Raw genomic sequence first — 27,106 nt, forward strand, 5'->3', positions numbered from 1 at the left:
TATGTTATATGGGGATTTCTAGAGCGCAGGTACACCGCCAGGTTTCTTAGCACTGTGAGAGTGAATAGATAAGTGCAGTTGTGGGCCTGAGATAGCTAGTTGTAGGCCATAGTGAAGAGCCAGCTCTTTAGCTATTTCTGAACCACAGATAGTCTCTCTCAAGCCTGAGGTGAGCAGATAAAGCCTTCCTGATCATGGGACCCAGGAAAGGGAACCTAGTCCTGCCAACGCGTTTGCGACGGATTCTGGGCACTGTCAGGAGGTTCTGGTGCGAGGACCTCAAAGTCACCTTAGGTAGATGTTTATTGATCAAAGAGATGATGAATCTTGGGCCGGTGTCTTGAATAGCTTTGAAGAGTGTACAACCAGCTTTGAACAAGGCCCGTTGCTCTACTGGGAGCCAGTGGCGGTCTCTAAGCAGGGGGGTAATATGCCATTGTCTGTCCTTAAGATAGATGATCCTCGCCACTTGATTTTGAATCATCTCCAATCGGTGTCTCAGGAATTGTGGGAGTCCAATGTAGAGGACATTCCCATAGTCAATTATAGAAAGGATTAGGGCTATGGCGATTTGGGTGATGGCTTTCTTACTAAAGAAGTGTCTGATCTTGCGCAGTTTGCACAATTGGACAAAGCATGGTGATGTCACTGAGCCAATTTGGGTGCTCACAGAGAGGTCGGCATCAATATGAAGACCAAGACTTTTTATAGCAGATTTAGGGATGGGTGCCTCTCCTAGATCGAGAAACCAATAGGAGGGGTCCAGTAGTCATGTTTGCTGTGGGGAACGATGATCTCAGTTTTTTCTGAGTTCAACTCTAGTTGATTTTCATTCATCCATGCTTTCACATAGAGCATCGACCACTTGACAAAATCCTTAGATTCTACAGAGTTGTCAAGGGTGAAAATAAGCTGCATGTCATCTGCGTAGTTGAAGATTTTCACACCCATCTGACGTAGACCTGAAATCAGGGGTCGTATATAGATATTAAATAAAATTGGCGAGAGAGAGGAACCCTGAGGAACGCCACAGTTCAGGTCTACCATTCTAGATTTGAAGGGTGAGAGCCACACTAACTGTTTACGGGCTTCCAGAAATGAGCTGACCCAGGCAAGGGCAGAGCCCCCGAGACCTGCTGCGGCAATGCGCTCCAACAAGATTTTGTGGTTCACGGTGTCAAATGCCGCAGACAGGTCAAGGAGGATCAGACCCGAGTATGGCCCATGTCAACCTGTCCCTTGAGGTCATCCAGTACTGATAGAATCACTGCTTCGGTGGAGTGTGCGGGACGAAAACCTGCCTGATGGTTGTCCAAGAATATAGTGGTTTCCAGAAAAGAGCTTAGGCGAGTAGCCACATGGGTCTCCAGCACTTTCGTCGGGAAAGGGAGGAGAGAGATGGGTCTGTAGTTCTCCAATTTATTGGGGTCTATGCCTTCCTTTTTTCTGAAGTATAACAACCACTGCTTCTTTAAAAGTAAGTGGAACAATGCCAAGGGACAGTGAATGGTTCAGTAATTTAAGAGAGGTATGGGGGAAGTATCGATAGATTGCTTTGGAGACATAGATGGGGCAATCCTCCTTGGGTGAGCCTGATTTGATCTTAGCTATAAGGTCCAGGAAACGTTTCTTGTCCATTAAGGGAAGGGAGTTTAGAACACAAGGATTGGAAGTCTCCCGTTGTTTCGGTGGTCACGGTTAGTGGGAGCAATGGAATTTTGAATTTTTTTTATTTTGTCCAAGAAAAAGGAGTTCAGGTCATCGCAAAGTACCTGACTGGGCACAAAAGATGGCGTGACACGGCTGGGGTTAGAGAGTTCTTTTACTATCTTGAAGATTTCTTTCGAGCCATTGTCAGAGTCGAGTACCCTATTCGTAAAGAAGGCTCTCTTGGCCTCCAGTATAGCCGCCATATACTGATGGGGAATGGTGGTGTAATCAAGTTTATCTTGTGCTTTGTAGGTTTTCCTCCACCTCCGCTTGGCTTGGCGTACTTGGAGTTTAATGTTTTTTAGATCTTTATTAAACCATTTGGTGTCTTCATGCTTCCTAGGGCGATAGGTTTGGTCTGTAGATGTGCATGGAGTTCGAAGGCTTTCTTTTGATAATCGTTAATCTTACTCTCCCAGTTATCAGGATTGCCTTCTGATACCGGCTGCTCTGTAAACAGAGTTTCTACTAGTTTATCCAGCTCAACCCGATTCCAGTTTCTATAAGTGCTTTTTGAGAGTGAGGGATTAGAGTTCAGGGTAGGGTGGGGGGGGGGCAAGCAGAATAAAATTATTGATATAGTGATCAGACCAAGCACAGGGTAGTACTGCCAGGTTAGTCAAGTTAACATTGATTGACCACGCATGATCAACGGTGTGGCCCTTAATGTGCGTAGGGGTATCAATGTGTTGAGTAAGGTTTAGACAGGCAAGGGACTCAGAAAGCTCTCTGGAAGATTTTCCCTCATCAGTCTCATTGGCCTTCAGTTCAGGTCACCTATAATCATTACTTTGTCATAGTCAGTGATCAATGATGCAATGTGATTAGCAAGGGTCTCGTCTCGTCTTCATGCTTCAACACCCTGCGCATGCTCCGAAAGATCTTCCGATGGAACCCACCGAAACCAGGAAGACGGTCACCCAGGCACTCGTCACCAGCCGACTAGACTACGGATACACCCTCTACACCGAAACCACAGCCAAACTGCAGAAAAGACTCCAATGCATCCAGAACGCCTCCGCACGACTCATCCTGGACATCCCCCGCCACAGCCACATTGCCGGACCCCTGGAAGACCTACACTGGCTCCCCGTCAGCAAAAGAATCACATTCCGCCTCCTCACCCACGCACACAAAGCCCTCCACGACCTAGGCCCCAGGTACCTCAACAGCCGCCTGACCTTCTACACTCCCACCCGCCAACTACGTTCAACCAGCCACGCCCTGCCACCGTTCCACGCATCCGAAGAGCCACCATGGGAGGAAGATCCTTCTCCTACCTGGCAGCCAAGACCTGGAATTCCCTCCCCATCCACATCCGTCTTACCCAAGACCACCTCTCCTTCAGGAAGCAACTCAAGAACTGGCTGTTCGAGCAGTAGCGGACCCCCCCCCCAAGCGCCTTGAAACCCTGGGTGAGTAGCGCGCTATACAAATTTCTTGATTGATTGATTGGGTCTTGGGGAAGTCAGGCATTGTTGCGGGGGTCTGTATAACATCAGAAAAATAAGCGTGCTACTGTATAAAGTAAGTTTAATTACAAGAGAATCTACTGATGCAATTACCAGGTGAGACAGGGCAGAGGGGGAAGTTCTTTTTTTTAAATTGCAGCCACTCTCCCCCCTCTCTTCCCTAGTGGCCTGTCTGTGCGTAGGATATAGTAATTGTCGGGGAGGGCTGCCAGGATGTCAGGTGACGACTCCTCTGTGAGCCAAGTCTCAGTAAGTAGCAGGCAATCCGGTGCCTTCGTGTCTATGGTATTACAAATTTCTAACTGGTGTTTGACCATGGAACGGGTATTAAGGTACATCAAATCGAGGTCTTTAACCAAGCCTCTGCCTGTTCCTAATGTGGATGACATCAGACGAATCACAGATCGTACACCCGGGGTTGGATATCGTCAGCAGTCAGGGGCTTGGAGTTTAAAAGCCCAAAGGACTGTAGCTTTTGCCGTAAATGATCCTCAATCTTATAAAGTTTCTTGGGTGCCATATGTAGGAGACTGGCTAAAGAATAGATGTATTTTTTGGCATGGTGGCGTGCCCCGTGTCTCGTAATGGCACGGACGGGCGCAGATGGGCTTGCCTTTGGGGAGCCCGCTGCGCCCGTCCGCCCCAGCTTTGACTAATACACCAACCTGATGGCCCGCATCCGGACAGGCAGAGATCTCAGTTTCTTTTGAAGCATGCAGCAAAGAGGCCCGCTGTCGATTACTTTTGCCCTAGCCATGGATCTGTTCGCTGTCCTGTTTCGTTCACAGGACCCAGCAATCAGTATACCGAGCGAGCCAAATTGACAGGACATGTCACTGTATGCTGATGATGCATTTGTGTACCTCAGGATCGTGCATTCGTATCTACCACAGGTGATGGATGTTCTAGACGATTTTGGTAGGGCTTCTAGATTAAGGCTAAATTGGACCAAATCCAGCTTAAATCCCATGCGCAAACTCGCAACTTACAACAGGAAGTGCTGCCCCAATTAGCACTGGGGTGGCACCCTGATATCTTCAGGTATTTAGGGGTGAACTTACCACACCGACAAAGAACGTATACAGGGCAACTTAGGTGATGTCCAATGTTTGCAGCTCCCTGTCATTTTGGGGCTCCCTGCCACTATCGACCCATGGGTAGAGTGGAAGTTGCAAAAATGATGTTAATACATTTATACTGCTTCTCGACCCCCCCCCCTCCAGTTTACCCGCCCTGGCGCTTCTTCAGGAAATTGGACTCAGTTTCTGTTCTTATGGACCTAATCTGGGGAGCGGGCCACAAGAGAGTCGCGCTTCGCAAACTATACTCTACCTTGGAACGGGATGGGAGATGTACATTTAAAAGAATAATAAAGAACTACAAACTACTGTGTGACTTGGAAAACGATTATTTCTCAATACAGCCCTTGTTTGTGATATCGTTACATTTCTCATATTATCATCCGCAGTAGAAGAAATGTGAGCCTGGGGTGTCTGATCACAGAAACTCATTTACATAGAAAGAGGGGTGAAAGCCTGTTCACAAAGCGCAACACAACTTGTTTATGTAAAGGTTTGTACATTGCACAGGGATTGTGATTCAGGTAACAGTCTGAGTGTTGTATGGCAGCAGTGAGCAGTCTTAGTTGCTGAGATATGAATCTCTGACGGGTGCATCTTTAGCTCTTTCAACTGTTTCAGACTGAGAGGGTGGCAGTCTCAAATTCTTAGGGCACAGATACCAACAGCTTCCCTCGTAATCTTGGCTTTTTGCATCTACAGGTGGCACAGATGCCACCTAAGAGAGTAACCTTAGTGTGCTTTCTGGAGTCAGCCTGCTTTGATTTTCCCAAACTTTGGTCAGCAAAGGTAAATGTCTCTTCTACTAAAGTGTTCTTAGCTCGCTTTTGGTAACGTGGCTTGAGCAGTATGGCCTAAGGCGCACTCGAAGGTAAAGAAAAACAGTGGAAGTCACAAATTTCAATACAGTTTATTAAAAATAGACAAGGAACTTTAAGATTCAAACCAAGTTTAGATCAAAAAGAATATTTAATAATTATTCAGAAGCACAATCTAAAGGAGGGCTGTGATTTAAGCATCACTAATTAGCAAAACCACTGTCAAAACCAAACAAAAAGGTAAATGAATAAAAAAAAAAGCAGATCAACTGAATCAATCAGGAAGTCACCTACAAAATTGTAGCTGACTTCGGTAGCTATGCTCGAGAGGACAAAGATACGTTTAGTCTCTGGTGATGATTAACACTGGAATTTGAAGCAAGGTTTTTGGCTGAATGAGTCTCAGAAGGTGACGAGCTGCACAGAAGTAGCTTGAAGTGCAAAATTCCCACAGAGTAGAGTTGGGCTATCAAGTTGAACCTGAATCCAGGGCCATCAACATGCGGGAAACTTCAAGCAGTTACAACAGCTGCACATTCTTCGGTGCTTCCAAGTTATGGAGATGGTTCAAGGTTGATGATAAGAGCCAAAGCATGGAACGTGGCAGGCCTGAGGCATGGTTAAGGGGATAGCAGGTTCCATTTGAAACAAAAAGAAGATGGAAAGAGGCCACTCGTATGCATCTTTGTAATACGAGGCCATATCCCATTGGAACAGAAGTCATTAGGACTATTTAGGGTGGAGCCAAGAATGGTTTGCATATGGCTGGCCTCGTCTGTAGTTACACAGGACTAGAGAATGATGTGGTGGGATGTTGCCGAGATTAGCTACCAGTCCATCCATCACCTTTAGTTTTTCTCAATGATGAGCCCTACGTGGTACAGATATGAACAGATGTTGGTCCCATAGAGACCTATGACAAAGGGACTCCTGCTGCAGCCCCCTGGTGAAGCTCATTTAGGATGGAAACAGTTTGAAGTTACATGCATTCCAGACCCTTGGGGGCGTGGCCTCAAAGTTCAGGATCAAATGGACTTTGTGGGTCAGTCATGGCTTATAAACACTCAGCAAACACAACACGCTGAATGGAATGAGGCCACAAATAGTTACAAAAGAATGAGGTTAATTCAAGCATTTCCATCCCACACTGTGAGCTTTTCTCAGTAGACGGTTTGTTGGACAAACAACGGATCAATGTCTTTGTGGCTGCTTCATGCAAAGGTTTTGTGATGCTGAAAGCTCCTCCTCAGGGTTCACAGTGAGCACCTTTTACTCTCCCACATTGTCTCTCTTATGTAGAAAGGTTACATTTACAACTAACGTTTTTGTCACATTGAGAGCACAGATCATTTTCTTTCTCATTGTGGGTTCTCTCTTGTTGAATGAAACTGAATCTCCAGTAGACGCTTCCCTGGCATTTAGAACAATGACGAGATTTTTTCCAGGTAAGTTCTCGCAGGTTGAGTGAGACCAGATTTCCGGCTGAAACTTTTACAGCATTCAGAGAGCTAAGAAGGTCTTACCCCAGTGTGAGTTCTCTCATGTCTAGTGAGAGCCTGTTTCTGTCTGAAGCTTTTCTGGCATTCAGAGCACTGATATGGTTTATGCCCAGTGTGGGTTCTTTCATGTACAGTAAGGTTGTATTTCTGATTGAAGCTTTTACCGCATTCAGAGCACTGAAAAGGTTTCTGTCCAGTGTGGGTCCTTTCATGTGCAGTAAGGCTGGATTTCTGACTGAAGCTTTTCTGGCATTCAGAGCACTGATAAGGTTTTTGCCCAGTGTGAGTTCTCTCATGGTGAGTGAGAATTATTTTCCGACTGAAGCTTTTCTGGCATTCAGAGCACTGATAGGGTTTGAGCCCAGTATGGATTCTCTCATGTAGAGTTAAACCGGATTTGTGATAGAAACCTTTTTGGCATTCAGAACACTGATACGGTTCCTGCCCAGTGTGGGTTTTTTCATGTGCAGTAAGGCTGGATTTTTGACTGAAGCTTTTACAGCATTCAGAGCATTGATAAGGTTTTTGACCAGTGTGGGTTCTTTCATGTGCAGTAAGTCTGGATTTATGACTGAAGCTTTTCCAGCATTCAGAGCACTGATACGGTTTTTGCCCAGTATGGGTTCTTTCATATGAAGTGAGATTGGATTTGCTACTGAAGCTTTTACAGCATTCAGAGCACTGATACGGTTTCTGCCCAGTGTGGGTTCGTTCATGTACCGTAAGGTTGGATTTATGAGTGAAGCCTTTCTGGCATTCTGGACACTGATAGGGCTTTCGTCCAGTGCTAGTTTTCTCATGTTTAGTGAGGTGGGATTGATGGCTAAAGCTGTTCTCACATTCATTGCTCTCATTCGAGTTCTTTGTTGGGTTTGTTCCTGGATACATGCCATCTTAAGACTGAATCTGATTTCTGATCATGTACTTGTTTGTTACAACTCAGCATTAACTTCTAAAATAAATTTCAGATGCTCTTCTTAACATATGTATTTAACTAATTATAGTTTTTTCCTGGAGATCATTTTCCTACCTTTAAAGGCACCAATCTAACTTGTCTTATAAACTTTCACTGAGGAGCCCCTTGTATTTACTAAGATGCTCCTCATGGATTCATATTCTCCAAGTTATGCCCGGGTGAATTCTGTCTAGTTTAATTAGTCTCATTTAGGTATTCTAGTTTATCACATTTGATTTAGGAGTTTTAAAGGCACTTATAAGGTCTTTGGGCTTTAGTGTTTGCCTGTTAAGTATGTTTGTTCATTCAAGTAATGGCAGGTAATTAGGGCATGCCAGGGTGGTTTATGAATTATCAATAGTGTAACACTGGCCCCTTTTATACTTTCTGTAGCAGTATATGCTGTTTTTGCTCAGTGGCTAAGACAAGTACATGATCCACTTTGGAAGGTTCAGGCCACTTGGAAACTACTCGGATCAACCGAAGAGACAGTTGGTGGGGGAAAATCTTCCTATATTGGAAATGATAATCCGGCATCTTTGCCGAAACAACATCTAATAAAGAGCAGTTACAATTTGTTTCTTTTAAACAATCTTTTCTCTCCTCTGAATCACAGGAGACGGAGTCAAAAGCTTGCACTTGTAAATCGGGGATATTAGTCTTTTTGACGGTTCTGTCACATCACAACACATCCACGGATGCTGATCTGTTGGGGAGGGTTTAAGTCTCCAATGCAGTTCTCATAAACCATCAAACAGAATTTGGAACACGAGTTTTCTCAAGTGCTCTGTGTGGGTATCAGTTGTGGCGAATGTTCTCCTTAATCTCAGTTACTGACACTTGGTAAACATTTATGATCATTTTGCTTTAGGGAGTTGACAACTTTCACATTCACCAGTTTCTTCCGCTCCAACATCCTCACCATTCCTGGCACATAGAATGTGTTTCTTCTCTAGAGCTCGAGAATGTTTTAACTTTCCTTGAAATAATCTTTTTCGTTGTGTTTCACTAAATTTAAACCTTCTTTTTTCTGTTCATGCTTCTGTCACCTGTAGAAATGGAGTCAAAAATTGTAAATGAACACAAAGACAAAATATTTGTGACTTTATACTTTGCACAAAGAAAGCATTAACAAAAATAAGACAGGAAATCAGTTTGAGTTGCATTTCTGATAGTGGTGAAACAGTGTTGATCGGGAGCTTGTGATCACTGGAAATCAAGGATGTGAGAGCAAAAGAAGTAAATATTTAAGAAAGAAACGCAGATTCTCAGAAGCAGCCACACTATCAAATTGCAATTTCTGTGGCAATGGCTGGGAACATAGTGAGATATTTGTAATTCTTGTAATAAATTACTAGATGTTATTTAGTCCCCTGCCCACCTAGACTGTTAATCTATTCCTTTTTCGAGTGTTCTAGGAAGGGACATGTTATTGAATAGCACAACAGTAAAGGAAAGCAAAAAGGGTCAAAAAAAGAAAAACACAAAACATTTGGGTAATTTCGCGTTCTGTGGAGAACACGGAATTGCCAAAATTTCGGCGATTCGACGGTTTCGAGGAATTTTTTGCTTGCTCGCGCTTTCAAAATGCTTGTTTGCGAGATATTTCTCCCCAAGCACGCAAACAGCATTCGCGAACAGGAAAAAAGCAACGTGAACGGGTGGAACAAGCAATTCCGTGTGTTCGCTGAACGTTTGTGCGCTCGCGGAGATTTTTTACCATTTCGACAACCTTTGCGTAGAGCAACTACTCAAATTGAGCCCACCCCTACTCTTCAGCAGATGCTTGTGAACCCATAAGTTACTTCTAAATACAGTGCCCCCAAGGTCAGCACCAGGAGCAGTTCCACCGGTCGCACCACCCTATAGCAAGCCCTGTGTGCATGTGTGTCCACGCACATGTACTGTGTCTTTTGCTTGTAGTAGACAGGACAAAAAAGGGCAGGATGGGAGGACGCCAAGAGATGGAAGTCAGATCCAGAGAGAAAATACGCAGAAAGAACAGACAGAGGGAGGATGGTATCATGTGGTCTGGAAGAGGAGACAAATGTGCCAATTGTTAAGGAACTGGTGGGTAAAACTGACCTAAAATGAACTGGACCTGCACTATACTCCCAACATGTACCAGGAGGAATGTGGATCCATCAGGTGATTATCAGAAGTTTATAGTGCACAGAGGGAGTCAAATGTGGAAGCTGAAGAGACAAAAAAAACAGAGATCAAGAAAGGGAATAGAGAAAGAAGAAACAGGGGAAAAGGAAACGTAGAGTTATAGGAATCCTTACCTGACAGTTATATTATATTTTGTTCTTCCGAGGGTGGCACCCACGCTGCACTGCCTGCTCATCCCAGAATACCTTGAAAGGAAGTAAAGAAATGGTTTTGCATCAGACGGCAATCACACTTTATCCCATTTTACAAATAACCGTCCTGAATTTACAAAACAAAAGAATCTCTTGTTCTCTGGATGCCATTGTCAAGCAACTCTGGTTATGAATACATATTTTTTTTTTGGGTTCAAGAACCATGATCCTTTGCTGGAAAAGGTCTCTGTGAATATAGAGTGCACACACAGTCTCAGAGAACAAACCCTAACAATCCAGTCCAAGTCTTCATAACCCCCATCTTTCCATTTACAGACCATGAAACTTGCAAATCAAAACAATCTGGTTTTCAAAGGTGTGTTAAAGTCCTTGTACATAATTCTGCCCACCGTTCATAAATCAGTCAACCAGACTCTTAGATTTATACAAACCATGCTCTCTGAGCAAAAGCAATTCACGTTCAAGCTGGTGCAGAGTTTGAATGCTGAGCAATGGAAGCAACAAAGCATCAACGTGTTGGTGCTTTTTATCGATAACTTATCTGAAGGGATGATGCGGGGGGTCAGCATAAATAAATCCTTCACGAGACAAAGCTTGGAACATTGAAATGTTGAGACCTCCATTGAAGACAATGGAGCAGCAGCCTATTCAACCTGATATAGGCCCGCTGCTCTCAACATTACAATGTCCTAATACACAGCCTCTGCCTCTCTGAAATATATGGTTTGGGCAGGAGAAGGCAGAAGATAGAGCCTGCAGCGGGGCACACAGGAGCCTCCCCCTTCCTCCTCTCATAGTTCGCAGTGTCACTGGTATCTAAGAAGGAAGAGGGGGGGTTCTGCTCATCTCCTGCATCTCCCCGGCTCAACTGAATGATGAAAACAGTTTAGCCGAGCCCAGGCAGAACCAGGGTCTGACTTCAGCCTCCTTTCACAGCTATTGCTGTGACTGTTCAACATTTCACCCCTGTGGTCCTGCATGCGGCTGTTAACTGTTTCACATTCACAGCAACAACTGTGAAACAAAGGTTTCGGAGTACCGGAGGTGTTCCGACCCCCTCGGTCTCTGGGACACCTTTATTTTATTAATTAACACATTATGCCCTCATGGGGCAAACAGTGTAATGACCTTATAGTCAGCCGTAGCAGGCAAAACTGCCCATTAAAGGACCGTTCCCTTGGTAAAGGCACTTGCATTTAGCTTTGGAGTTACAACAAGCAGTAAGGTCATATTAAAGATTTAAAGTAATGGTTACTTAGTCAGAGAAATAATCATCTTAATATTTGCAGACTCTGATATAACTCAAGATGTAAAGTCAATAGACAGACCACCACAACAAATGTGTGCTAAGAAATAAGAAAACCTTTTTCTATAATATCAAATAGCAAACTGACATAGAATCTGCTTAGTTCAAAATCAAGGAAAAGTTCTTACGTACAAAATCAGTAAGAGGACTGACATGTAGTCTGCATTTTGGAAAAGGGTAAAATAAAACAATTGCAACAAATATCCCAAAACAGTACATTTTATAAGTTTTTAGACAGAGAGAACACATTATTGACATGGTTCATGATGAGGTAAAAATGACAACAACTAATGAATGTTCATGAAAACATAGCACAACAAAATGTAATTTAATAAAACACACCTACAAAATGAATAATTAATTATGACTCTTCACCTTAAAGCAGGAGATTGGCATTGGATCTTGCATGTTCTACCAACCAATACAGCAACATGGGACAACACTAGTATTAATTCTTCTCAGGTCCTTTACTATCCTCCTTTTTCTACCTGTTTATTTAATTCCCGTGATAGTAGAGTTACATGGGCTCCATATCTCTTCTTTTAGAATGCCTTGCTTAAAAATGTTATCAATGACAGGTATATGCCCTCCTCTGCTTCACGTGTATGGTTGTACTGAGGAGTGTGTGGACACACTGCATTCGGTTTCACTGTGATTTAAGCTGGCTCTGCACTTTCAATCAATTCACATTTTTTTCCTGTAAAATTCCAAGCCTCTTGATTTACTGTGCAATTTAAATCTGGAGTTAAATACTCTTATGTAAAGCCTGGAAACAAATTAACTCTTGAGTTGCCGAATGTAATTTAGAGTCTTGACGTTGTGTTTGAATACCAAACACCATCCGGTGTACAGTAAATTGCTCAAGTCACTTGACACGGTTATTCCCTCACAAGTTTCTGGCCATTCATCATTGACCCAATTTGTACGGGAACATTTGCTGACAGCTCATCAGTTGTTTATTAGAAATGCCTACAACTTGGACTCCTTTCCCAAGAGGGATGGGTTGGGAGCTCCTGTCAGTCTGACTGTGGAACGGGTAGCACATTTAATGATTAAAAGTGATGCTGGGCGTGGCTTGGCGGCAGCTGTAATGGCCGCCTGATCCCGGAGCTCCGCCGGCCTGAGCCCTCAGCCTCGATCCAGCCGTACATAATCCGCTGCTTCGCGCGGATGACCAGTGTCCCCAAGTTCCCCTGACCCCGCCGCGCACAGCGGTCTGCCTCCGGCTCCTCTACGTCTCGCCAGTACCGAGATATGGCTCCCGCCAGAGCGGGCCGGGAGAGGCCCCGGAACGTGCCTGCATCGCGGCCGGCGTGCCGCGCCACGAGAGGCCCCGGCTTGAGGCCTAGTCTTGGTGGCGACGAACTTGGCCCTGCGGCGGGCGCCCGGCCTCTGCTTCACGGAGCGCGCTGGGGGGAGGCCGCATGGGCCGCAGACCTTCGGCCCGGAGCCGGTAAGACCCCTGGCTGGACACTCCTGCCACGTGAGGGGGCGGCGTGCAGGGAACTGCGGCCCCAGCTTGCGGCCAGTCTACCAGTGGCCGACTTCGCCCACCGGGGCGCGCCCGACATCCTCCACGTGGTGCCCTGTAAGGGCAGGACATTTTGGGCCGAGGGGCCCCCGGTGAAGTGTCGGCGGACCTGAGACTGCGGCGCATGGGCCTGAGGAGGTGGCGGAGGCCTCGTGCAGCGCCAGAGATACTGTGTAAGTGGCGAGCTGGCCTGGGGGAGTGACTGGGACCCTGCGGAGCCCCGGCCCGATGATCGTGTTGCCTCTGCCGTGGCAGTGGTGGTTCCGCCTCTGCCTGTGGTCCACTGAGGTGCCATATGGCTGGGTAGTATGGCCCCTGGTGTCCACGCCGATCGCCTCACACTGCCTGAACTTTGAGGCGCTCCCTAATACCACTGACCTATCCTATCCGCCCTGGTGATCCTCTCCTGACCGTCGGCCCAGTTGGGGGGCTGGAAAATGGAGGGACGAGCACAGAGTGCTTCCATTGTACCAGCTATTGCATTGCGTGCCGGCGACCCACTGTGACGACAGAACACCGCCCCGGCCCACGGGTCTGCTTCTCGTTGCCAGCTTCAACATGAGGCCTAAGCAGGGTCCACCCGCACAATCGAACAATCTCGATAAATACACAGTACAGAGGGGTACGCCGTGGACCGAGGTACCGGCGAGCGGCCAGCAGAGTCCAAAGGAACCATCGCTGGCCAGTATTATGACGGCTATTCAGGCACTGGGCACCACCCTTGAAACTAAAATCGACAAGATGGCCATAGAGGTGAACCTTCTCCGGACTGACCTCAATGAAACCTCGGAAAAGACAAAGGCTAATGAGACCGACATTGCGGACCTGCGGGCGTCTACGAAGCATCTGGAAAAGAGAGTCAATGATTTGGCCCATCAACACCGTCAGATGACGATACGGCTGGACGACCAGGAAGGGAGGGCCAGAAGAAGTAACGTACGCCTGGTTGGAGTTCCGGAGGACCTCGAGGGGCCCAGTGTGGAGCTGTTCGTTGAGGATTTAATCCTTAAGCACCTCAAGCCAAAACGTTTGTCTAAAATCTTTACCGTCGAGCGCGCGCACCGGGCGCCCATCCCCAAACCTAAACCGGGAGCGCCGCCGAGGAAAATTATTGCTAAAATCCTCAACTACAGAGACAGAGACGCTGTCCTTCAGGCGTCCAGACAATCTGGGGATCTACTCTACGAGAACGCCGTAATTCGATTCTTTCCCGACTTCACCCTCCAGGTCCAGCGCGAGAGGAGGTCTTTTGCGGGTGTGAAAGGGGCACTCCGAGAAAAAGGTATCAAATACATGATGTTCTTCCCCGCCAAACTCAAGGTTCTCATGGGAGGAAAGTCCTTTTTCTTCACGTCGCCGTCGGAGGTGCAGGAATGGATCGACAAGGAGGTGGCCGTGACGGGCGAGGGTGCGGAGGCCCAGAACTGGAGAGACACTCAGACCGCATCTCTGGGCTCAGCGGCCGGGGGATCTAAACGAGATGGCCAAAGTCAATGCTCCTGGAGATCCCGCTCCGCAAGTCCGACCTGAACGACACAGCAGAGGGACGCCCGAAGACGGCCTTCGCGAGACTCACAGAGCCGATAAGTGTCACTTTAATGTATTGATCTGTTGCCTTTGACTCTTAGATTCTGACCCAGGGGGTTAGTTGCCCATATGACATCATAACTAAACATAGACACTGGAATTCCGAGTTGCAGGACTTATGAACTACCTCACTTCGAGGTTGGGGGGGGCACGGGTGGCGGGTGGGGCCGGGCCAATGCACGCTTCACGTGACAGGTCCATCTGAGGGGAGGGTGGATTGTTCATTGTTGGAGGTTCCTCTTTGGGGAGTGTCTCTGGGGCGAAAGGCACTCTGCTAATTGGGGATGTGGGTAGTTCTAAACCCGCAGACCAGGGCGGCAGGGAGGGGGGATGGTGCTCTGGGTGTTGGGGATGTGGGTGGGAAGGGCTGGGGGGGTCGGGAACAGTTTGGTGGGCTCCACCAATGCTGTAATGATCAATGTTTGTATTGAACATGAATGTTGGGGAGGTAGCTGGGAGGGTGGGGGAGTTGGGAAGGTTTTACGATCATGTGTAGTTCGCAATGTCATAATCGACCCGGGCGCCAGAATGCAGGAACAAGTCATGTCACACAGCAACGGTTATAGCTAGGAGATGGGAAAAAAGCCTCAAAGTTCTGAGCTGGAACGTCAACGGGCTAGGAGACAGACTCAAGCGCACCATAGTCCTGAGATTCATTAAAAGGTACCAGCCGGACGCAGTCCTGCTGCAGGAAACACACCTCATGGTGAACACATGTCAGGCCCTCAATAGGTGGGGGTACACCCTTGCAGTTCACTCCGGCTTCACCTCAGGCTCCAGGGGTGTAGGGATCCTGTTGCGTCGCTCACTGCCCCTTCACATAGATCACACTGAGTCAGACCCTCAGGGCCGCTTTGCAGTGGTGTCCGGCAGATGGGAAGGTTACCACCTGAACCTGCTCTCTGTATACATCCCACCTGGCCTCCAGACTCAAGCATACACAGATCGGGGCAAACTGCTTCTCTCCCTCCCTGATGGTCAATTGGTAATGGGAGGAGATTATAATGCTGTAGTGTCGGGGACCCTGGACAGACACCCCCCCAGAGACATACCACAGGGGCAGAAGTGGCTGGTTGACTTCTTGGAAGCCTTTGGGCTCACAGACTTCTGGCGGCTACTGCACCCAGCGGATACTCACTTCACCTTCTTTTCCGTGCCACATCGCTCATTCTCCCGCCTTGACTACATCCTCACTCTACTACAACACGACACAACGGTACGAGAAGCCACGCACCTCACCCGTGGCATATCTGACCACTCGCCGGTTATTACCCATATAACGTTCGGGACTCGGCGTGAGTGCTGCGTCGCACCAATAAGCGCTTGGCACTTAGAGAATGAGGAGACTAGTAGGAAGCTATCTAAGTCAATTACCCAATACTTTGACGATAACGTAGGGAAGGTGGACTCCCCAGTCACCCTGTGGGAGGCCATTAAAACCGTGATCAGGGTGGAGGCGTTGTCGGCCATCGCAGGTAAGAGAAAAGATAAAGAATAGCAGGTTGCCGCAGTGGAAGCAGATCTGGCGGTGTTAGAGAGGGAAGCGTGTGAAACTGGGGCGACTGACGTACAACATCGACTGCAGCTAAAAACAACGGAATATAGGGAACTAGTTACACAGGAAGCTAAAACAGCAGCCATACATAAGATGGGAAGGTTATAAGACCAGGGCGACAAAGCTGGGAAACTTATAGCATGGCCCGATAAAAAACAACAGGCCAATAAAGTAGTGCCGGAAATACAAACTGCCTCAGGGACTGTTGTAACTGAACCCCGGGAGATAGTGGCCGAATTTGCATGACACTATAAACAGGTTTACAGCCGGGAGTCCGACCGCCCAGAGGAGGACTCGGTAGCCCTCCTTACAGATATCCGACTGCCTTGTCTGTCGGAGGAAGACCGAGAAACCCTTGAGAGCCCACTCGAGGTCACTGAGCTTCAACGCGCTATAGCCGACCTCCGCCCGGGAAAAGCCCTGGGACCCAATGGCCTCCCAATAGAGCTCTACAAGCTAAAGCCGGATGCCCTCAGTAACCACCTAAAACACATGTTCGAAAAAAGTAAAGAGGCGGGACTGTTGCCACGAGACCAGCGCCTAGCAACTATAGTGGCAATACCTAAAGAGGGGAAACCTAGAGAGTCCTGTGCCTCATATTGACCAATCTCGCTGCTCAACGCAGAGCCCAAAATGTTGGCCAAAACACTGGCAAATCGACTTCAATCGGTCCTTCCTACCCTGGTCCATCCGGATCAATCAGGGTTCATGCCCCACCGCAACACCGCACTCAACATTTGACGTCTTAATGGGGTACTCGGGCAACGACATAGGTTGCAAGAAGATGCAGTGGTGGTCTCTCTTGACGCCACTATGGCATTTGACACCCTAGAGTGGCCTACATGATCGCGGTACTTCGTAAATTGGGCTTTGGGCCGAATTTTATATCCTGGATCCGTCTCCTTAACACTGAACCGCTAGCCCAGGTGGTGGTAAATGGTAAGGCGTCCGAGGTCTTCACCCTTGAGAGAGGGACTAGACAGGGCTGCCCTCTCTCTCCCCTCCTATTCGCGCTTTCCCTTGAACCACTCGCGGCCTGGATAAGGCAGGACGTCTACCTCAAAGGGATAGCATGGACGGAGGGATGGGAGGACAAGATCTCCCTATACGCCGACGATATCCTTCTGTACCTCTCCAGACCGCGTAGATCTGTCATGGCGGCGCTTGATATCTTCACGAGCTTCGGACGAAACTCCGGATTTCGGATAAACTTGAGAAAATCCCACCTTTACGTACTCCACGGAGACCCCCCAAGGCTCCCTGCCACTTGTCCCATAACAATGGTGGAGGACGGCTTCAAATATCTAGGAGTCTTTGTCTCCACAGACAAGACTCTACTGTACGAAAGAAATCTACTGCCACCTCTAAGACGGCTCCAACGCGACGTTAAATCCTGGCGGCAACTTCCATTGTCATTGCTGGGCCGAGCGGCCCTTTTTAAAATGATGGCGCTGCCAAGATTTCTCTACGCTTTAAAGAACTATCCAGACCTGGTACCCAACTCGTATTTTGTAGCAGTTGAAGCGGCGCAGCGTGACCGCCTATGGGCAGGGGCGCCTAGAATCGCACTGCGCAAACTCACACTGGGGTGGTACGACGGTGGAATCGCCCTCCCTGACATCCGCAAATATTACTGGGCCGCCCACCTCTCAGCGATCAACCAAGGTACATACAGTGACGGGAACGACCCCGGGTACGGGATGGACAGATGGCTACTTCCTGGGGGGAATTATGAGGTCGCACTCTACTCCAAGCCGGGTAAACACCAACTCACAGGACCAACTAAACACTCAGTACAGATATGGCACATTGCTCAGCGGAAACTAGGGTGGTCAGATGTCCTTACTATGTAAACTCCACTATGGGCCTCCGAAAAACTTGGCAACTTGGGGCACACCAAGGGGTTCCGTAACTGGGACCTGATAGGAATCTCACAAATCAGAGACATCTGGGGCCCTAAAGGAATCCACACGTTTGCCCACTTGCAGGACACATACGACCTAGCTCAGACCGAACACTTCAGGTACATGCAAGTGCGACATTCTCTGCAGGCGAACATTCCACCAGAGACTAAACTGCCTCAGACCTCCCCACTCGAAGACAGATTACTGGATGGACACATTACAGACCACGCCATCTCTCTCACATACAAAAAGCTAATCAACAACCCCCAGACACGCTCCTTCCCCTAAAAGAGAAATGGGTTGCTGACGGGCTGGAGATAGATGAGGAAGAATGGATGTATGCTCTTGCCTCCCCTAGGGAGGTGGCGATTTAGGCCCGATTGCGATTAATCCAACTGAAAATTCTTCACAGAATGTATATCTCATGTACTAGGCTACAAGCGATGGGGAGGTGAGGAGAAGGGCTCTGCAGAAGGGGATGTAGAGGGACAGGAACCTTCTTCCATATACTGTGGGACTGTCCGAAGGTGCAAAGATACTGGAGACGAGTGGTGCAGTGTATGCGGGAGGTATGGGAAGTAGAGATCCGTTTGGAGGCTAAGAGATGTCTCCTGAACATTTGGGAGCCCACGGACCTGCCTCCAAAGGGGAAAATCTGGGTGACACGTTGGCAGATGGTGGCGAAGAGAAACATTGCTAGACTGTGGGGAGCCCCAAATCCACCAAAACTGACAGACTGGCAAAGCGACATGGATTGGTGCATGCTGCAAGAAAAGACTGTATATACAGCGAGAGGATGCCCCCGCAAATGGGGAGAGGTATGATCAAGCTGGAATGACTTTAGGGGAAACATATGTGAGCCTCCTCATGTCCCACAGACCGGCTCGGAAGACATGGACTAAACTGTTTTTATTGTTGCTATAAATGTGAGTAATGTATACATTTCGGATGTATTCCTGGTGCTGTAACGGGCTGAAGCTGAACGTAACTTACTGACCGTGTTTGTTTCATTACTCAATAAAAAAGAAATAAAAAAAATAAAAAAAAGTGATGCTGGATTCCCATTTACTTCTTCTACAAAAGGGCCACTCTGGGTGACCTCTAGGACTGCACCAAGCATGCAATCCTTCTCCCGTCTCAGGCGCTGTCATTGTGTCTGATTCAGTCCACTAGAAACTCCTAGTGTAGATGCAAGTTATGGAAAATCCTTATTAATCACTAAAGGATTTTGTTGAAATCCTGAATTCTATGTCAGGAAGCGGAGGCGAGGATTATGCATGTCCTTTCTTCATTTTATTAACAGCAAGTTAGAAGAAACAGAAAAAACACAGGCTGCCAACTACATATCCCATGAGGCACAACAGTAACCATGGGAGCCAGTCCACCAATCATAGTCCAGCCGAATACATAAAGCAGCTCCCTCGATGAAGTCCGTCCTCTTTCTTCATTGCTGCCCTCCGTTAAGTCCCTTTGCATATTCTTAACTGCGTATTTGGGACTTGCGGGGGCAGTTTCCTTGTGTGACAGCTTTTATTTATATTGTATTGCTTGCGGGTTTCTCCCGCTGTGTAGCTGACGCGGTAGGCTTGTCTTGAGCGTCTCTGTTTAGCCAGTGCGCCGTGCGGTGCTGTCTTTCCATAGACGCACGGCCGGTGCTTCAGCTTCACCACAGCGTTCTTCGCGCACGTGTGGTGAAACACTCCGAGGCTTCTGGTGCTTCGTCTGTTGTGTTGCTCTGCCCCCCCCACCCCCCTCCCAGCACTGACACCGCATGGCGGTCTATTTTACGGGCTTTGCCCTTTAATAATAAGCGTGGCCTGGTTGTATTAAAAAAAATAAAAGTTTGAATATATGTGAAAGTCTTCACAGCCACTTCTGTAGTACATTGAAGTCTAACATTTTGGTTACTCACCTGTTTCTAGAGGCACTCGTGTTGGGGGGAGCCTTTTATAATTTAGTTGGGTGTATCTGTTTATGGGTGCCCGGCCCTCATTAAATATGCAGTCACCTTCTGACCATGACTATGTATCAGCTCACTCTGCTGAGGTGCAGCCCCCCCAGGCACGCACTCCTGCAGAGGTTGACGAGCTCCTTTCTTCGGCCAATGCCCAGGCGCTTGCCCCTCTGCAGGACAGCTTTAACAAATTGTCTGCGCATGTGTTCAAGACTGGTTCTGGTGTTGTGAATTGATCTAGGTCCCTAATTAAATATTCCCGATTCATGCCCTTATGTGGTTATAACAAAACATATCCTTATAAAGGCATAAGAATCATGTCCATATTTAGTCATAGCCAATGCAGTACTAATACGGCAAGGCTACTCCCATGGATTCCTAGAAAGTACAACGTGTTCTTTAAACAAATCCAAGCCTCCAGCAGACCGGGAATTCCCCCTGCTTTTGTCTTGATTTGCGCAAGAACTCCTGGAGTCCAGAACATACTGTTAGTTCTTAGTGACGTCTTATGTCAAACCTTACATCAAACACGCCACCTTCCAGGTATAAATATACCAACGTTGCCGTAAGCAAATACACGGTGGTGGTTTGGAGCGGAGCGGCTATCTACTTGCCCGAAGCCCAGCTGATGCGAGAGCCGAAGGAAGCCGCCCTCCCATTGACGCACTGAGAGAGACGCTGTCTTTTCTCCTGCCGAGAAATCCAGCTCCGGTGTTTCCAGTCACCCTTGCGGGTTACTGGGAGATCGAGTCCTGAGAGAGAGATACAAGACCTCCTTCATTCTAAAAACCAAGGTACGGAGCTGACTAAAACCTTAAGAGAATTCTTGATTCAGATTCTTGGCAAAACAACCAACTTAACTTAAACTGCTACTCACTTACTCCTTCCCACGTATTGTAGTGTAGTTCCTATCTTCCCAATAGGCTCTGCGCATTGGAATAATACCTACAGCAGTAAAGGCCTAGGCCAGATGTTAACTAGGTCTACTACTGTCGATACTAGACTTAAGTTTTGGGTTTGCCAGCGTAGCTCAGAGTTCGCTAGAAACTTTCTCGAATGTTCAAGGAGGAATTAACTTCCCTGATTAGACAAGAAGGGATTTAGTTTCTGACAACCATAGAACATGACAACTTTGCTCTCCCCTAATCAAGAGTCAATCTCGAGAGTCGTGTGAACAAAAGGCAAATTATTTTACTCAGTCAGTACGTGCATTCTTAGTCTCATCAGAATGTAGAGAAAAGGAAGAGACGGGCGTGTTCAATAAAAAGGTGTTATTTATTGATCAGTCTCTTTTCTCGTACAAGAGAAATGGATCGATATTATTGCGATACTTATAGTTAAGTGCATACATTAAAAGCAATAGTATAAAGTAATACTGTAAAAACATTGATATGGTTTCTAAGCCATATGATGTTTTAAAATGAATAAAATATATTTACATACACATATACATTTGACTAAACGTACTCAACTGGTGTTTCTAAATACGCCTACCCCGTGTACCTGACCTAAGTCTAATGCGTGGGCGGGAATAGAAAGTTACAGTTTAAGTTAAGTTTGTTTTTGCCAAGTGAATAACTAAAGAATTCTCTGTGAGGGGTTATTCAGTTCTGTACCTGGAAGTTAGGATGAATGAGGAATGGTATCTCTCTCTCTGGTCTCGATATTCCAGGCTGCCTGCGAGGGCTACCCGGAAACGCCGGTGCTGGATTCTCGGCAGGAGAAAGCAGCGCGTCTCTCAGTGCGTCAGAAAGGCGGGGCTGCTGCCAGCGGGGTCTGCTCTGCTCTCGGCTTCGGCAAGGATGGCTGCTCCGTCTCGTCACCACGCGTGTGTTTGCATATGGCAAGATCGGTAATATTTATACCTTTAAGGTGCCGAGATTGACGTAAGGATGGACATAGATACGTCAATAAAGATGTCATACGACTTGCTCGTTAGCACATTCTTTTACTAAAGTTCTCGGTGAAATCAAAACAATGGCCGCAGGGTTTTACCCAGGTTGTCATAGGTTTGATTTGTTATGAGAACTCCGTATGCCTTATCAGGGGCTGGAGGAATATCGCTTGTCTAATTAGATCGCAAGCGTTATGACCTAATCAGATAACACGTTCCTGTGCCGTAGTGTGACTGCGTCAGATAACGGTATCTGCATCATGGGGGTTTTCTGCCTCATGGGCTGACTGCTAGTTAACTTGTTGGTTTGTTTAACTAGAATAGGGTCAGGAATAGGGGGATCGATTCAGAACCGATAGGAATACATGACACCCACTCCACGCTAACTATGGACATATTTACTAATCTAGGCATAGTATAACATAGTACAACATACTATAGAGTAGTGTGTATACCTTACCACCCCAAAATACATAAATGCATTTTGAAACTTTCAAATATACTGAAAAATTGCAGACATATATATATAGTATGCACTCAAGCTGTAGAAAAATGCCAAAGTAATTGCATTTGTATACATTATTGCTTATTTGGTATATGAGAATTACACATGAAATGATGTCTTACAGAAAAAAGTTTCGAGACCATTCCATCACAGAATAAAATATATTTATGAACATGCCAGCGGGCAGCTAATGTCTATAAGCTATCTAAAATTTAGAAACCGTAGTTCTTTAAGAATAGTTCTTACTTTAAGCAGAAGATAGTGTCCCGACAAATATGCAAAATTATTTGGGGCTGCTGAAAAAACTGCTGTCCCTGAACTGGAGCGAAAATGTTCATGTGACTTTATTTTTAAAGTTGAAGGCCGAATTCAGGGAACGCCGTGTGCGAGCTTGCTCAAAAGTCTCTATTTCTGTTCGGGTGAGAACATCATATCATTTAGGCTTTCGAAAAAACTGTCAACAGCTTCCTTGGAAAGTTCCACTAACTCGGAAATAGGTGTAATCATGCATTCTTGCGCATGATTGTCTCCATTGACATTCTGATTTGTATTACTGACAGAAGGTCGTACCTGTTCGATGCTGCTTTCATCTTGAACTTCACTACCCATCAATCGTAGTGGTGAAGCTTCCACGAATGCCGTCATCAGGATTGGTAGCCTTTGAGGGCAGCACAAAGCATGAACTTAATCGGGCTCAACAATGTTTCTGCATCCATCGGCGCATCCGATTGTAGCGTCAGACAGGTGTCTAACACGCATTCTTCTCCGCATAGCAGACACCTCAGTACAGGTAAAACACATCTTTGCCACATTGGTCGAAATGATAGAAACCAAGTCATGTTTAGGTCTCTAAGCCGGGAGAGTCCCAGGATTTTTGATATCCGGTCCCGGTATCCAATGGCTAGGATTGTTTCTTCCCTTGTCGCAAGAGTTTTGTCTGTGACATGGGTTGCCATAACGAAAAATAAGGACTAAGAATAGGATTCCTGCAATTAGTCCCAGGATCAGGGGAAGTCTGCCAAAAATCGAATGGACGAAATCTGGAAAAATACCCAGTATGGCTTTGAATGGTGTTAATGCCATCGAAAATACTGTCTTAAATACATTTGAGACCCCATTGGTATCAGAAATATTTAAGATTTCACTCAGGATTTCCGCGAAATGTACGGGGGAATTAGTTGATAATAATGTATGTATCTCTGCAGTCGTCCTTGCGACTTGTAGATCATACGTTTCTTTTGATTACGAGAGCCTGGTAGGCGTCTGAAGAAGGACTGTTTTCATTCTGCTTAAAGTATCTATTCGAATAGAAGTAATTTTCAAATCGGGCCATGCCCTTGCCTCCCTGTCTGGGAAGGAGCTGGGGAACAATGAGCGTCCACAGCACTTGACCTTCGCAGTCGTAGTAACTAGATAAGGAGTCCCGGGCATAAGACTACAACATCTGCGGTCTACAATAAGAATGTAACTCCCATTATAGAGTCTTTGAAAGAATGGTTCTATTTCAGTTGCAGGTGCGCCTTGCTGGTGACATGAAAGGTTGTATGAATTCCCTTCACAGGCTCCATGCAAACTAATTCCGTTACACAGAAGCGTGCCGCTTAGTGACATCGCACAATTGTTGCCACTAAGAAACACTTTCTGGCCTTTATTACTGACACATGCATGTGAATAGGGCAGGTTCCATGTTGTTTTAAGGTACCCCTTTCCCAATTTCTCGTACATGCCAGCCTGTATATATTTTTGGCAGTATTGAAACCTGAAGGTTGAGATTGGAATATTTATGATTCCGTGTATTATCCATTCACTGACAGGTCGTTCTGACATTGTCATTGGTAATCTTTCTAGTTTTTCAATGCTCAAGATTGTATAATCAGCACCCTTTTGTGCCATACCGATTTGTCTATCAGTAAGGTTAAAGATTTGGAATAGTGACGTTGTGTTGATTAAACGCCAAGGCACATAGCCTGAACGCAGATTTTGTAACGTCCAGCCAAGCTGTACAATAGAACGCAATTGTGACTGACCATGTTGTAATAACAGTAAGTCTTGCGATAATATATCGATTGCTGAAGACACAATGCTGTCCAATGAAAAAATTCTGGAGGACAGAGTCATTAACCCATTGTCCACTACAGAAAGTGATTTTTCCAAATTAATACGGTCAATTTCCCGTATTCTCTCTGCTGTTTCAATTTGATTAACCTTCCAGGCCTCATTGTATGCTGCATATACAGAGGCTGCTATGAAACGCTTTTGACGCTGTTTGCGTGGTCCCAAAGTGAAATCACGCAAGTCAGCACCATCAGTAAGTAAAGTTAGGTGTTGCTTAATTTCAGCCAGTGTGGAAGTTTGTAGCCATTGAAGGCATAATTTGCCCACACTGTAGGTGGTTATTATCCCTGGGTGATGTCTTTGAGGATATCTAGGGTCTGGCCTGTTCATTTTGAAACCCTGTGTTTTGTTCAGGAATCTGTCTTGACAGTTATTAGTATCTGTGGGCCAGATCAACCACTGTTTCCAATCAGGATGTGTTCTGTTTTGGTTTAATAAATGGTTTACGTCTATCTCTTCATCTGTAGAAGTGTTGCTAAACATTGTTGGCTTTGGAATAGACGGGTTATTTAAATCTTTGATTTTGGCTAGGCCAAGACAGGTGGTTTGTTGAACAGTGTCATTTCAAAATATCATTTGTTCTGGGATCATGCAGGCTCTAAACAAAGCTTCTATACCCTGTACTTGCCAATCTTTTGTACCCCAAACACTTTTCAATTCAACATTTTTTGTCCCAATAATCAAATCCAAAGGTATTCATGTGTGCAAAAAATGAGTCTGAATATAACAATTTTGTGTTGGTTATCATGGTTTTGGTTCCTGTCTTGTTTGACAATTTAAAATAAAATGTTTCAGCATTACTTGTGTTAAAACCTGAAAAATATGAATATTTGTCGTAAACGGTTCTTGAGCTCCCTTTTGGAGGTGTTGCACAATGTTCCCATTGATTATAATTTAACACATTTCTAGGTTGTGCAGATCTATGTAAAAAGTGATTACCATAGTGGTTATAGCAATACATACTGTCATAATTTGTAGAACCCTGCAAATAATCATGTTTGGTAAATTTAGCAGACATTACTAAGTCAGACATCATATTATTAATACTTTCGAAGTCCCAATCATCAGCAAATGAGTTTGGTTTTGCAAAGTCACTCAATGAGATCTTAATTTGGTGTGGATATTTCAGGATCTCGACCGGACCATAAATTTCATAGTCAGTGTTGTCCCAGGCTACCCCACCAGGTATCGGATTGGCTGTGAAGTTGGCTGAAGAAAGTTCTCTTTTCTCGACGTGTGAAGATGTGTGTGGTTTGAGGACCAAGTTGATGTTCTGGCTTGCTGTGTCCATTTTAGCATATTTTCCCTCAATGAAGCGTCCCAAAGTAAGTACCATGATGAGCCAAAGTATGAGGATAAATGCACCAAAACCCACCCAAAATTCCATCCATGGGGAAATCAGATATGTTTCTTTCAGTTCTTTCAAAAGTTCCTTAGTTTTGTCTTTAAAGGATTTTGATGATGGCTGTGTCTTTGATTCACTGAAGTTTTCAGAGGAATCATCGAAGTTTATGAAGTAGCCGGATGCAGTTCTGTCAATAGTTCCAATTGCTTCAGGATTTCTGTTTCTTGCATTTTCACTTGGTACTTCATTATAGATTGGTGTGTCTCTGCTAAATGTTTTTATTTGGGTTTTCAGAGGTCTGAGTTCTATTGCATTGTTGCATAGTCCTTGTTGTTCTTCTGTAGGCGTTTCGAATGTGATGAGCCTCTTCGTTAGGACCTCTGTACTGGTAGCAAACCTTGGTGTTCTGCTACTTATTGGGAGTCCACTTGGCCTACTGTTTGTTATCGGCCACATGTTGTGGTTTTACCAGGTCGATGGATACAACTCGGTTCTCCTTTTTACCAGCAAGTGGCGGTAGTACAACTGATCTTGTCCCGTTGACAGACAAGACAGGAACTGCTTTTCTGTAAGAAGGCCCAAATTCCTTCTTTACCGCGATCTTTTCCCTGACTAGATCCCCGACTTTTGGAATCCAGACAGGTCTTGCTGGGACAGGTGGTGGTTCTTCAGTGGTTGTTGGCTGTTGTTTCAACTTTATGTTGCTCAGGTCTTTTCTTGTTTTGTTTAAGTCCTGCAAAATAGCCAAACGGTCTTTGATATCAAAGCTTTTTTCTTTCACCACTGAAGTCTAACTATCAATGTCAGAGATAATCATCCTAGTTCCAAATAATAATTCGTACGCACTGAATCCCTTCAGAGAATTTCTTGGCAAGTTATTGAGACTACGTTGGACACTTATTAGATGTTTGACCCACACAGCTCCCGAACCTAATATCCTTTCCGTTATAGATTGCTTTCTGCCTTGGTTTTTTCTTTACACCATCCCGTACCCTCAGGAAGGAAGTGAGAAGATTCCCGCTGGACTGTGCTCATTCGGCCATGTTTCCCCCCAGGCTGGTGGGCTTGAGTGAAAACAGTGGTCGAACGTAGCATGCTCTTAGCGTATATGCCATTTAGACTCGCAAATCTTTGTATAACAGTCCGGACGTCAGCCGAGTGCTGGTGATCTACATTATAAGTGGAACTAGCCTGTATATGTTAATCGCAAGCCCTGCTTTTTACTGGTGATATTATCTGCAGTCAGATTCCACCGTATTATATTTTTTCTCTCCCCACTGCGATTTCTGTTGCAGTTTGGGCAGTTTTTTACAAACATGGTATGATGTAGGCTCATGCCTGGCCACCAGTACCGTGATTGTAATTCTTCCAGAGAATCTTTTAGTTTGAGGTGTCTGAGACCCTCGCCCATATGTGCGTCTGCGATTAACAAGTTTCTCCTGTCCATGTTTGGAATCACTCTATCCCCCACTCCAGGGATTCGAGCAAAAGGGACGGAGTTTGCATCGATTATGTATGTATAATTGAGTGGATAGTTGATCGGTAACGCTGAG

General features: G+C 46.0%; 1 protein-coding gene across 1 annotated transcript in view; it reads right to left on the minus strand.

The window, feature by feature from the left end:
* Nucleotides 1-5,266: 5,266 nt before the first annotated feature.
* Nucleotides 5,267-27,106, minus strand: part of LOC144806389 (uncharacterized) — a 44,619-nt gene continuing 22,779 nt past the window's right edge. The window contains exons 2-3 of the mRNA XM_078672752.1: nucleotides 9,819-9,890; nucleotides 5,267-8,582 (exon numbers count right to left, since the gene is read on the minus strand). Coding sequence (XP_078528878.1) covers nucleotides 6,588-7,466 — 879 coding nt within the window. The 5' untranslated portion in view covers nucleotides 7,467-8,582; nucleotides 9,819-9,890 and the 3' untranslated portion in view covers nucleotides 5,267-6,587. The remainder of the gene's footprint in view (nucleotides 8,583-9,818; nucleotides 9,891-27,106) is intronic.

The sequence above is a fragment of the Lissotriton helveticus genome, assembly GCF_964261635.1.
Source record: "Lissotriton helveticus chromosome 1_1 unlocalized genomic scaffold, aLisHel1.1 SUPER_1_unloc_69, whole genome shotgun sequence".
NCBI lineage: Eukaryota > Metazoa > Chordata > Amphibia > Caudata > Salamandridae > Lissotriton > Lissotriton helveticus.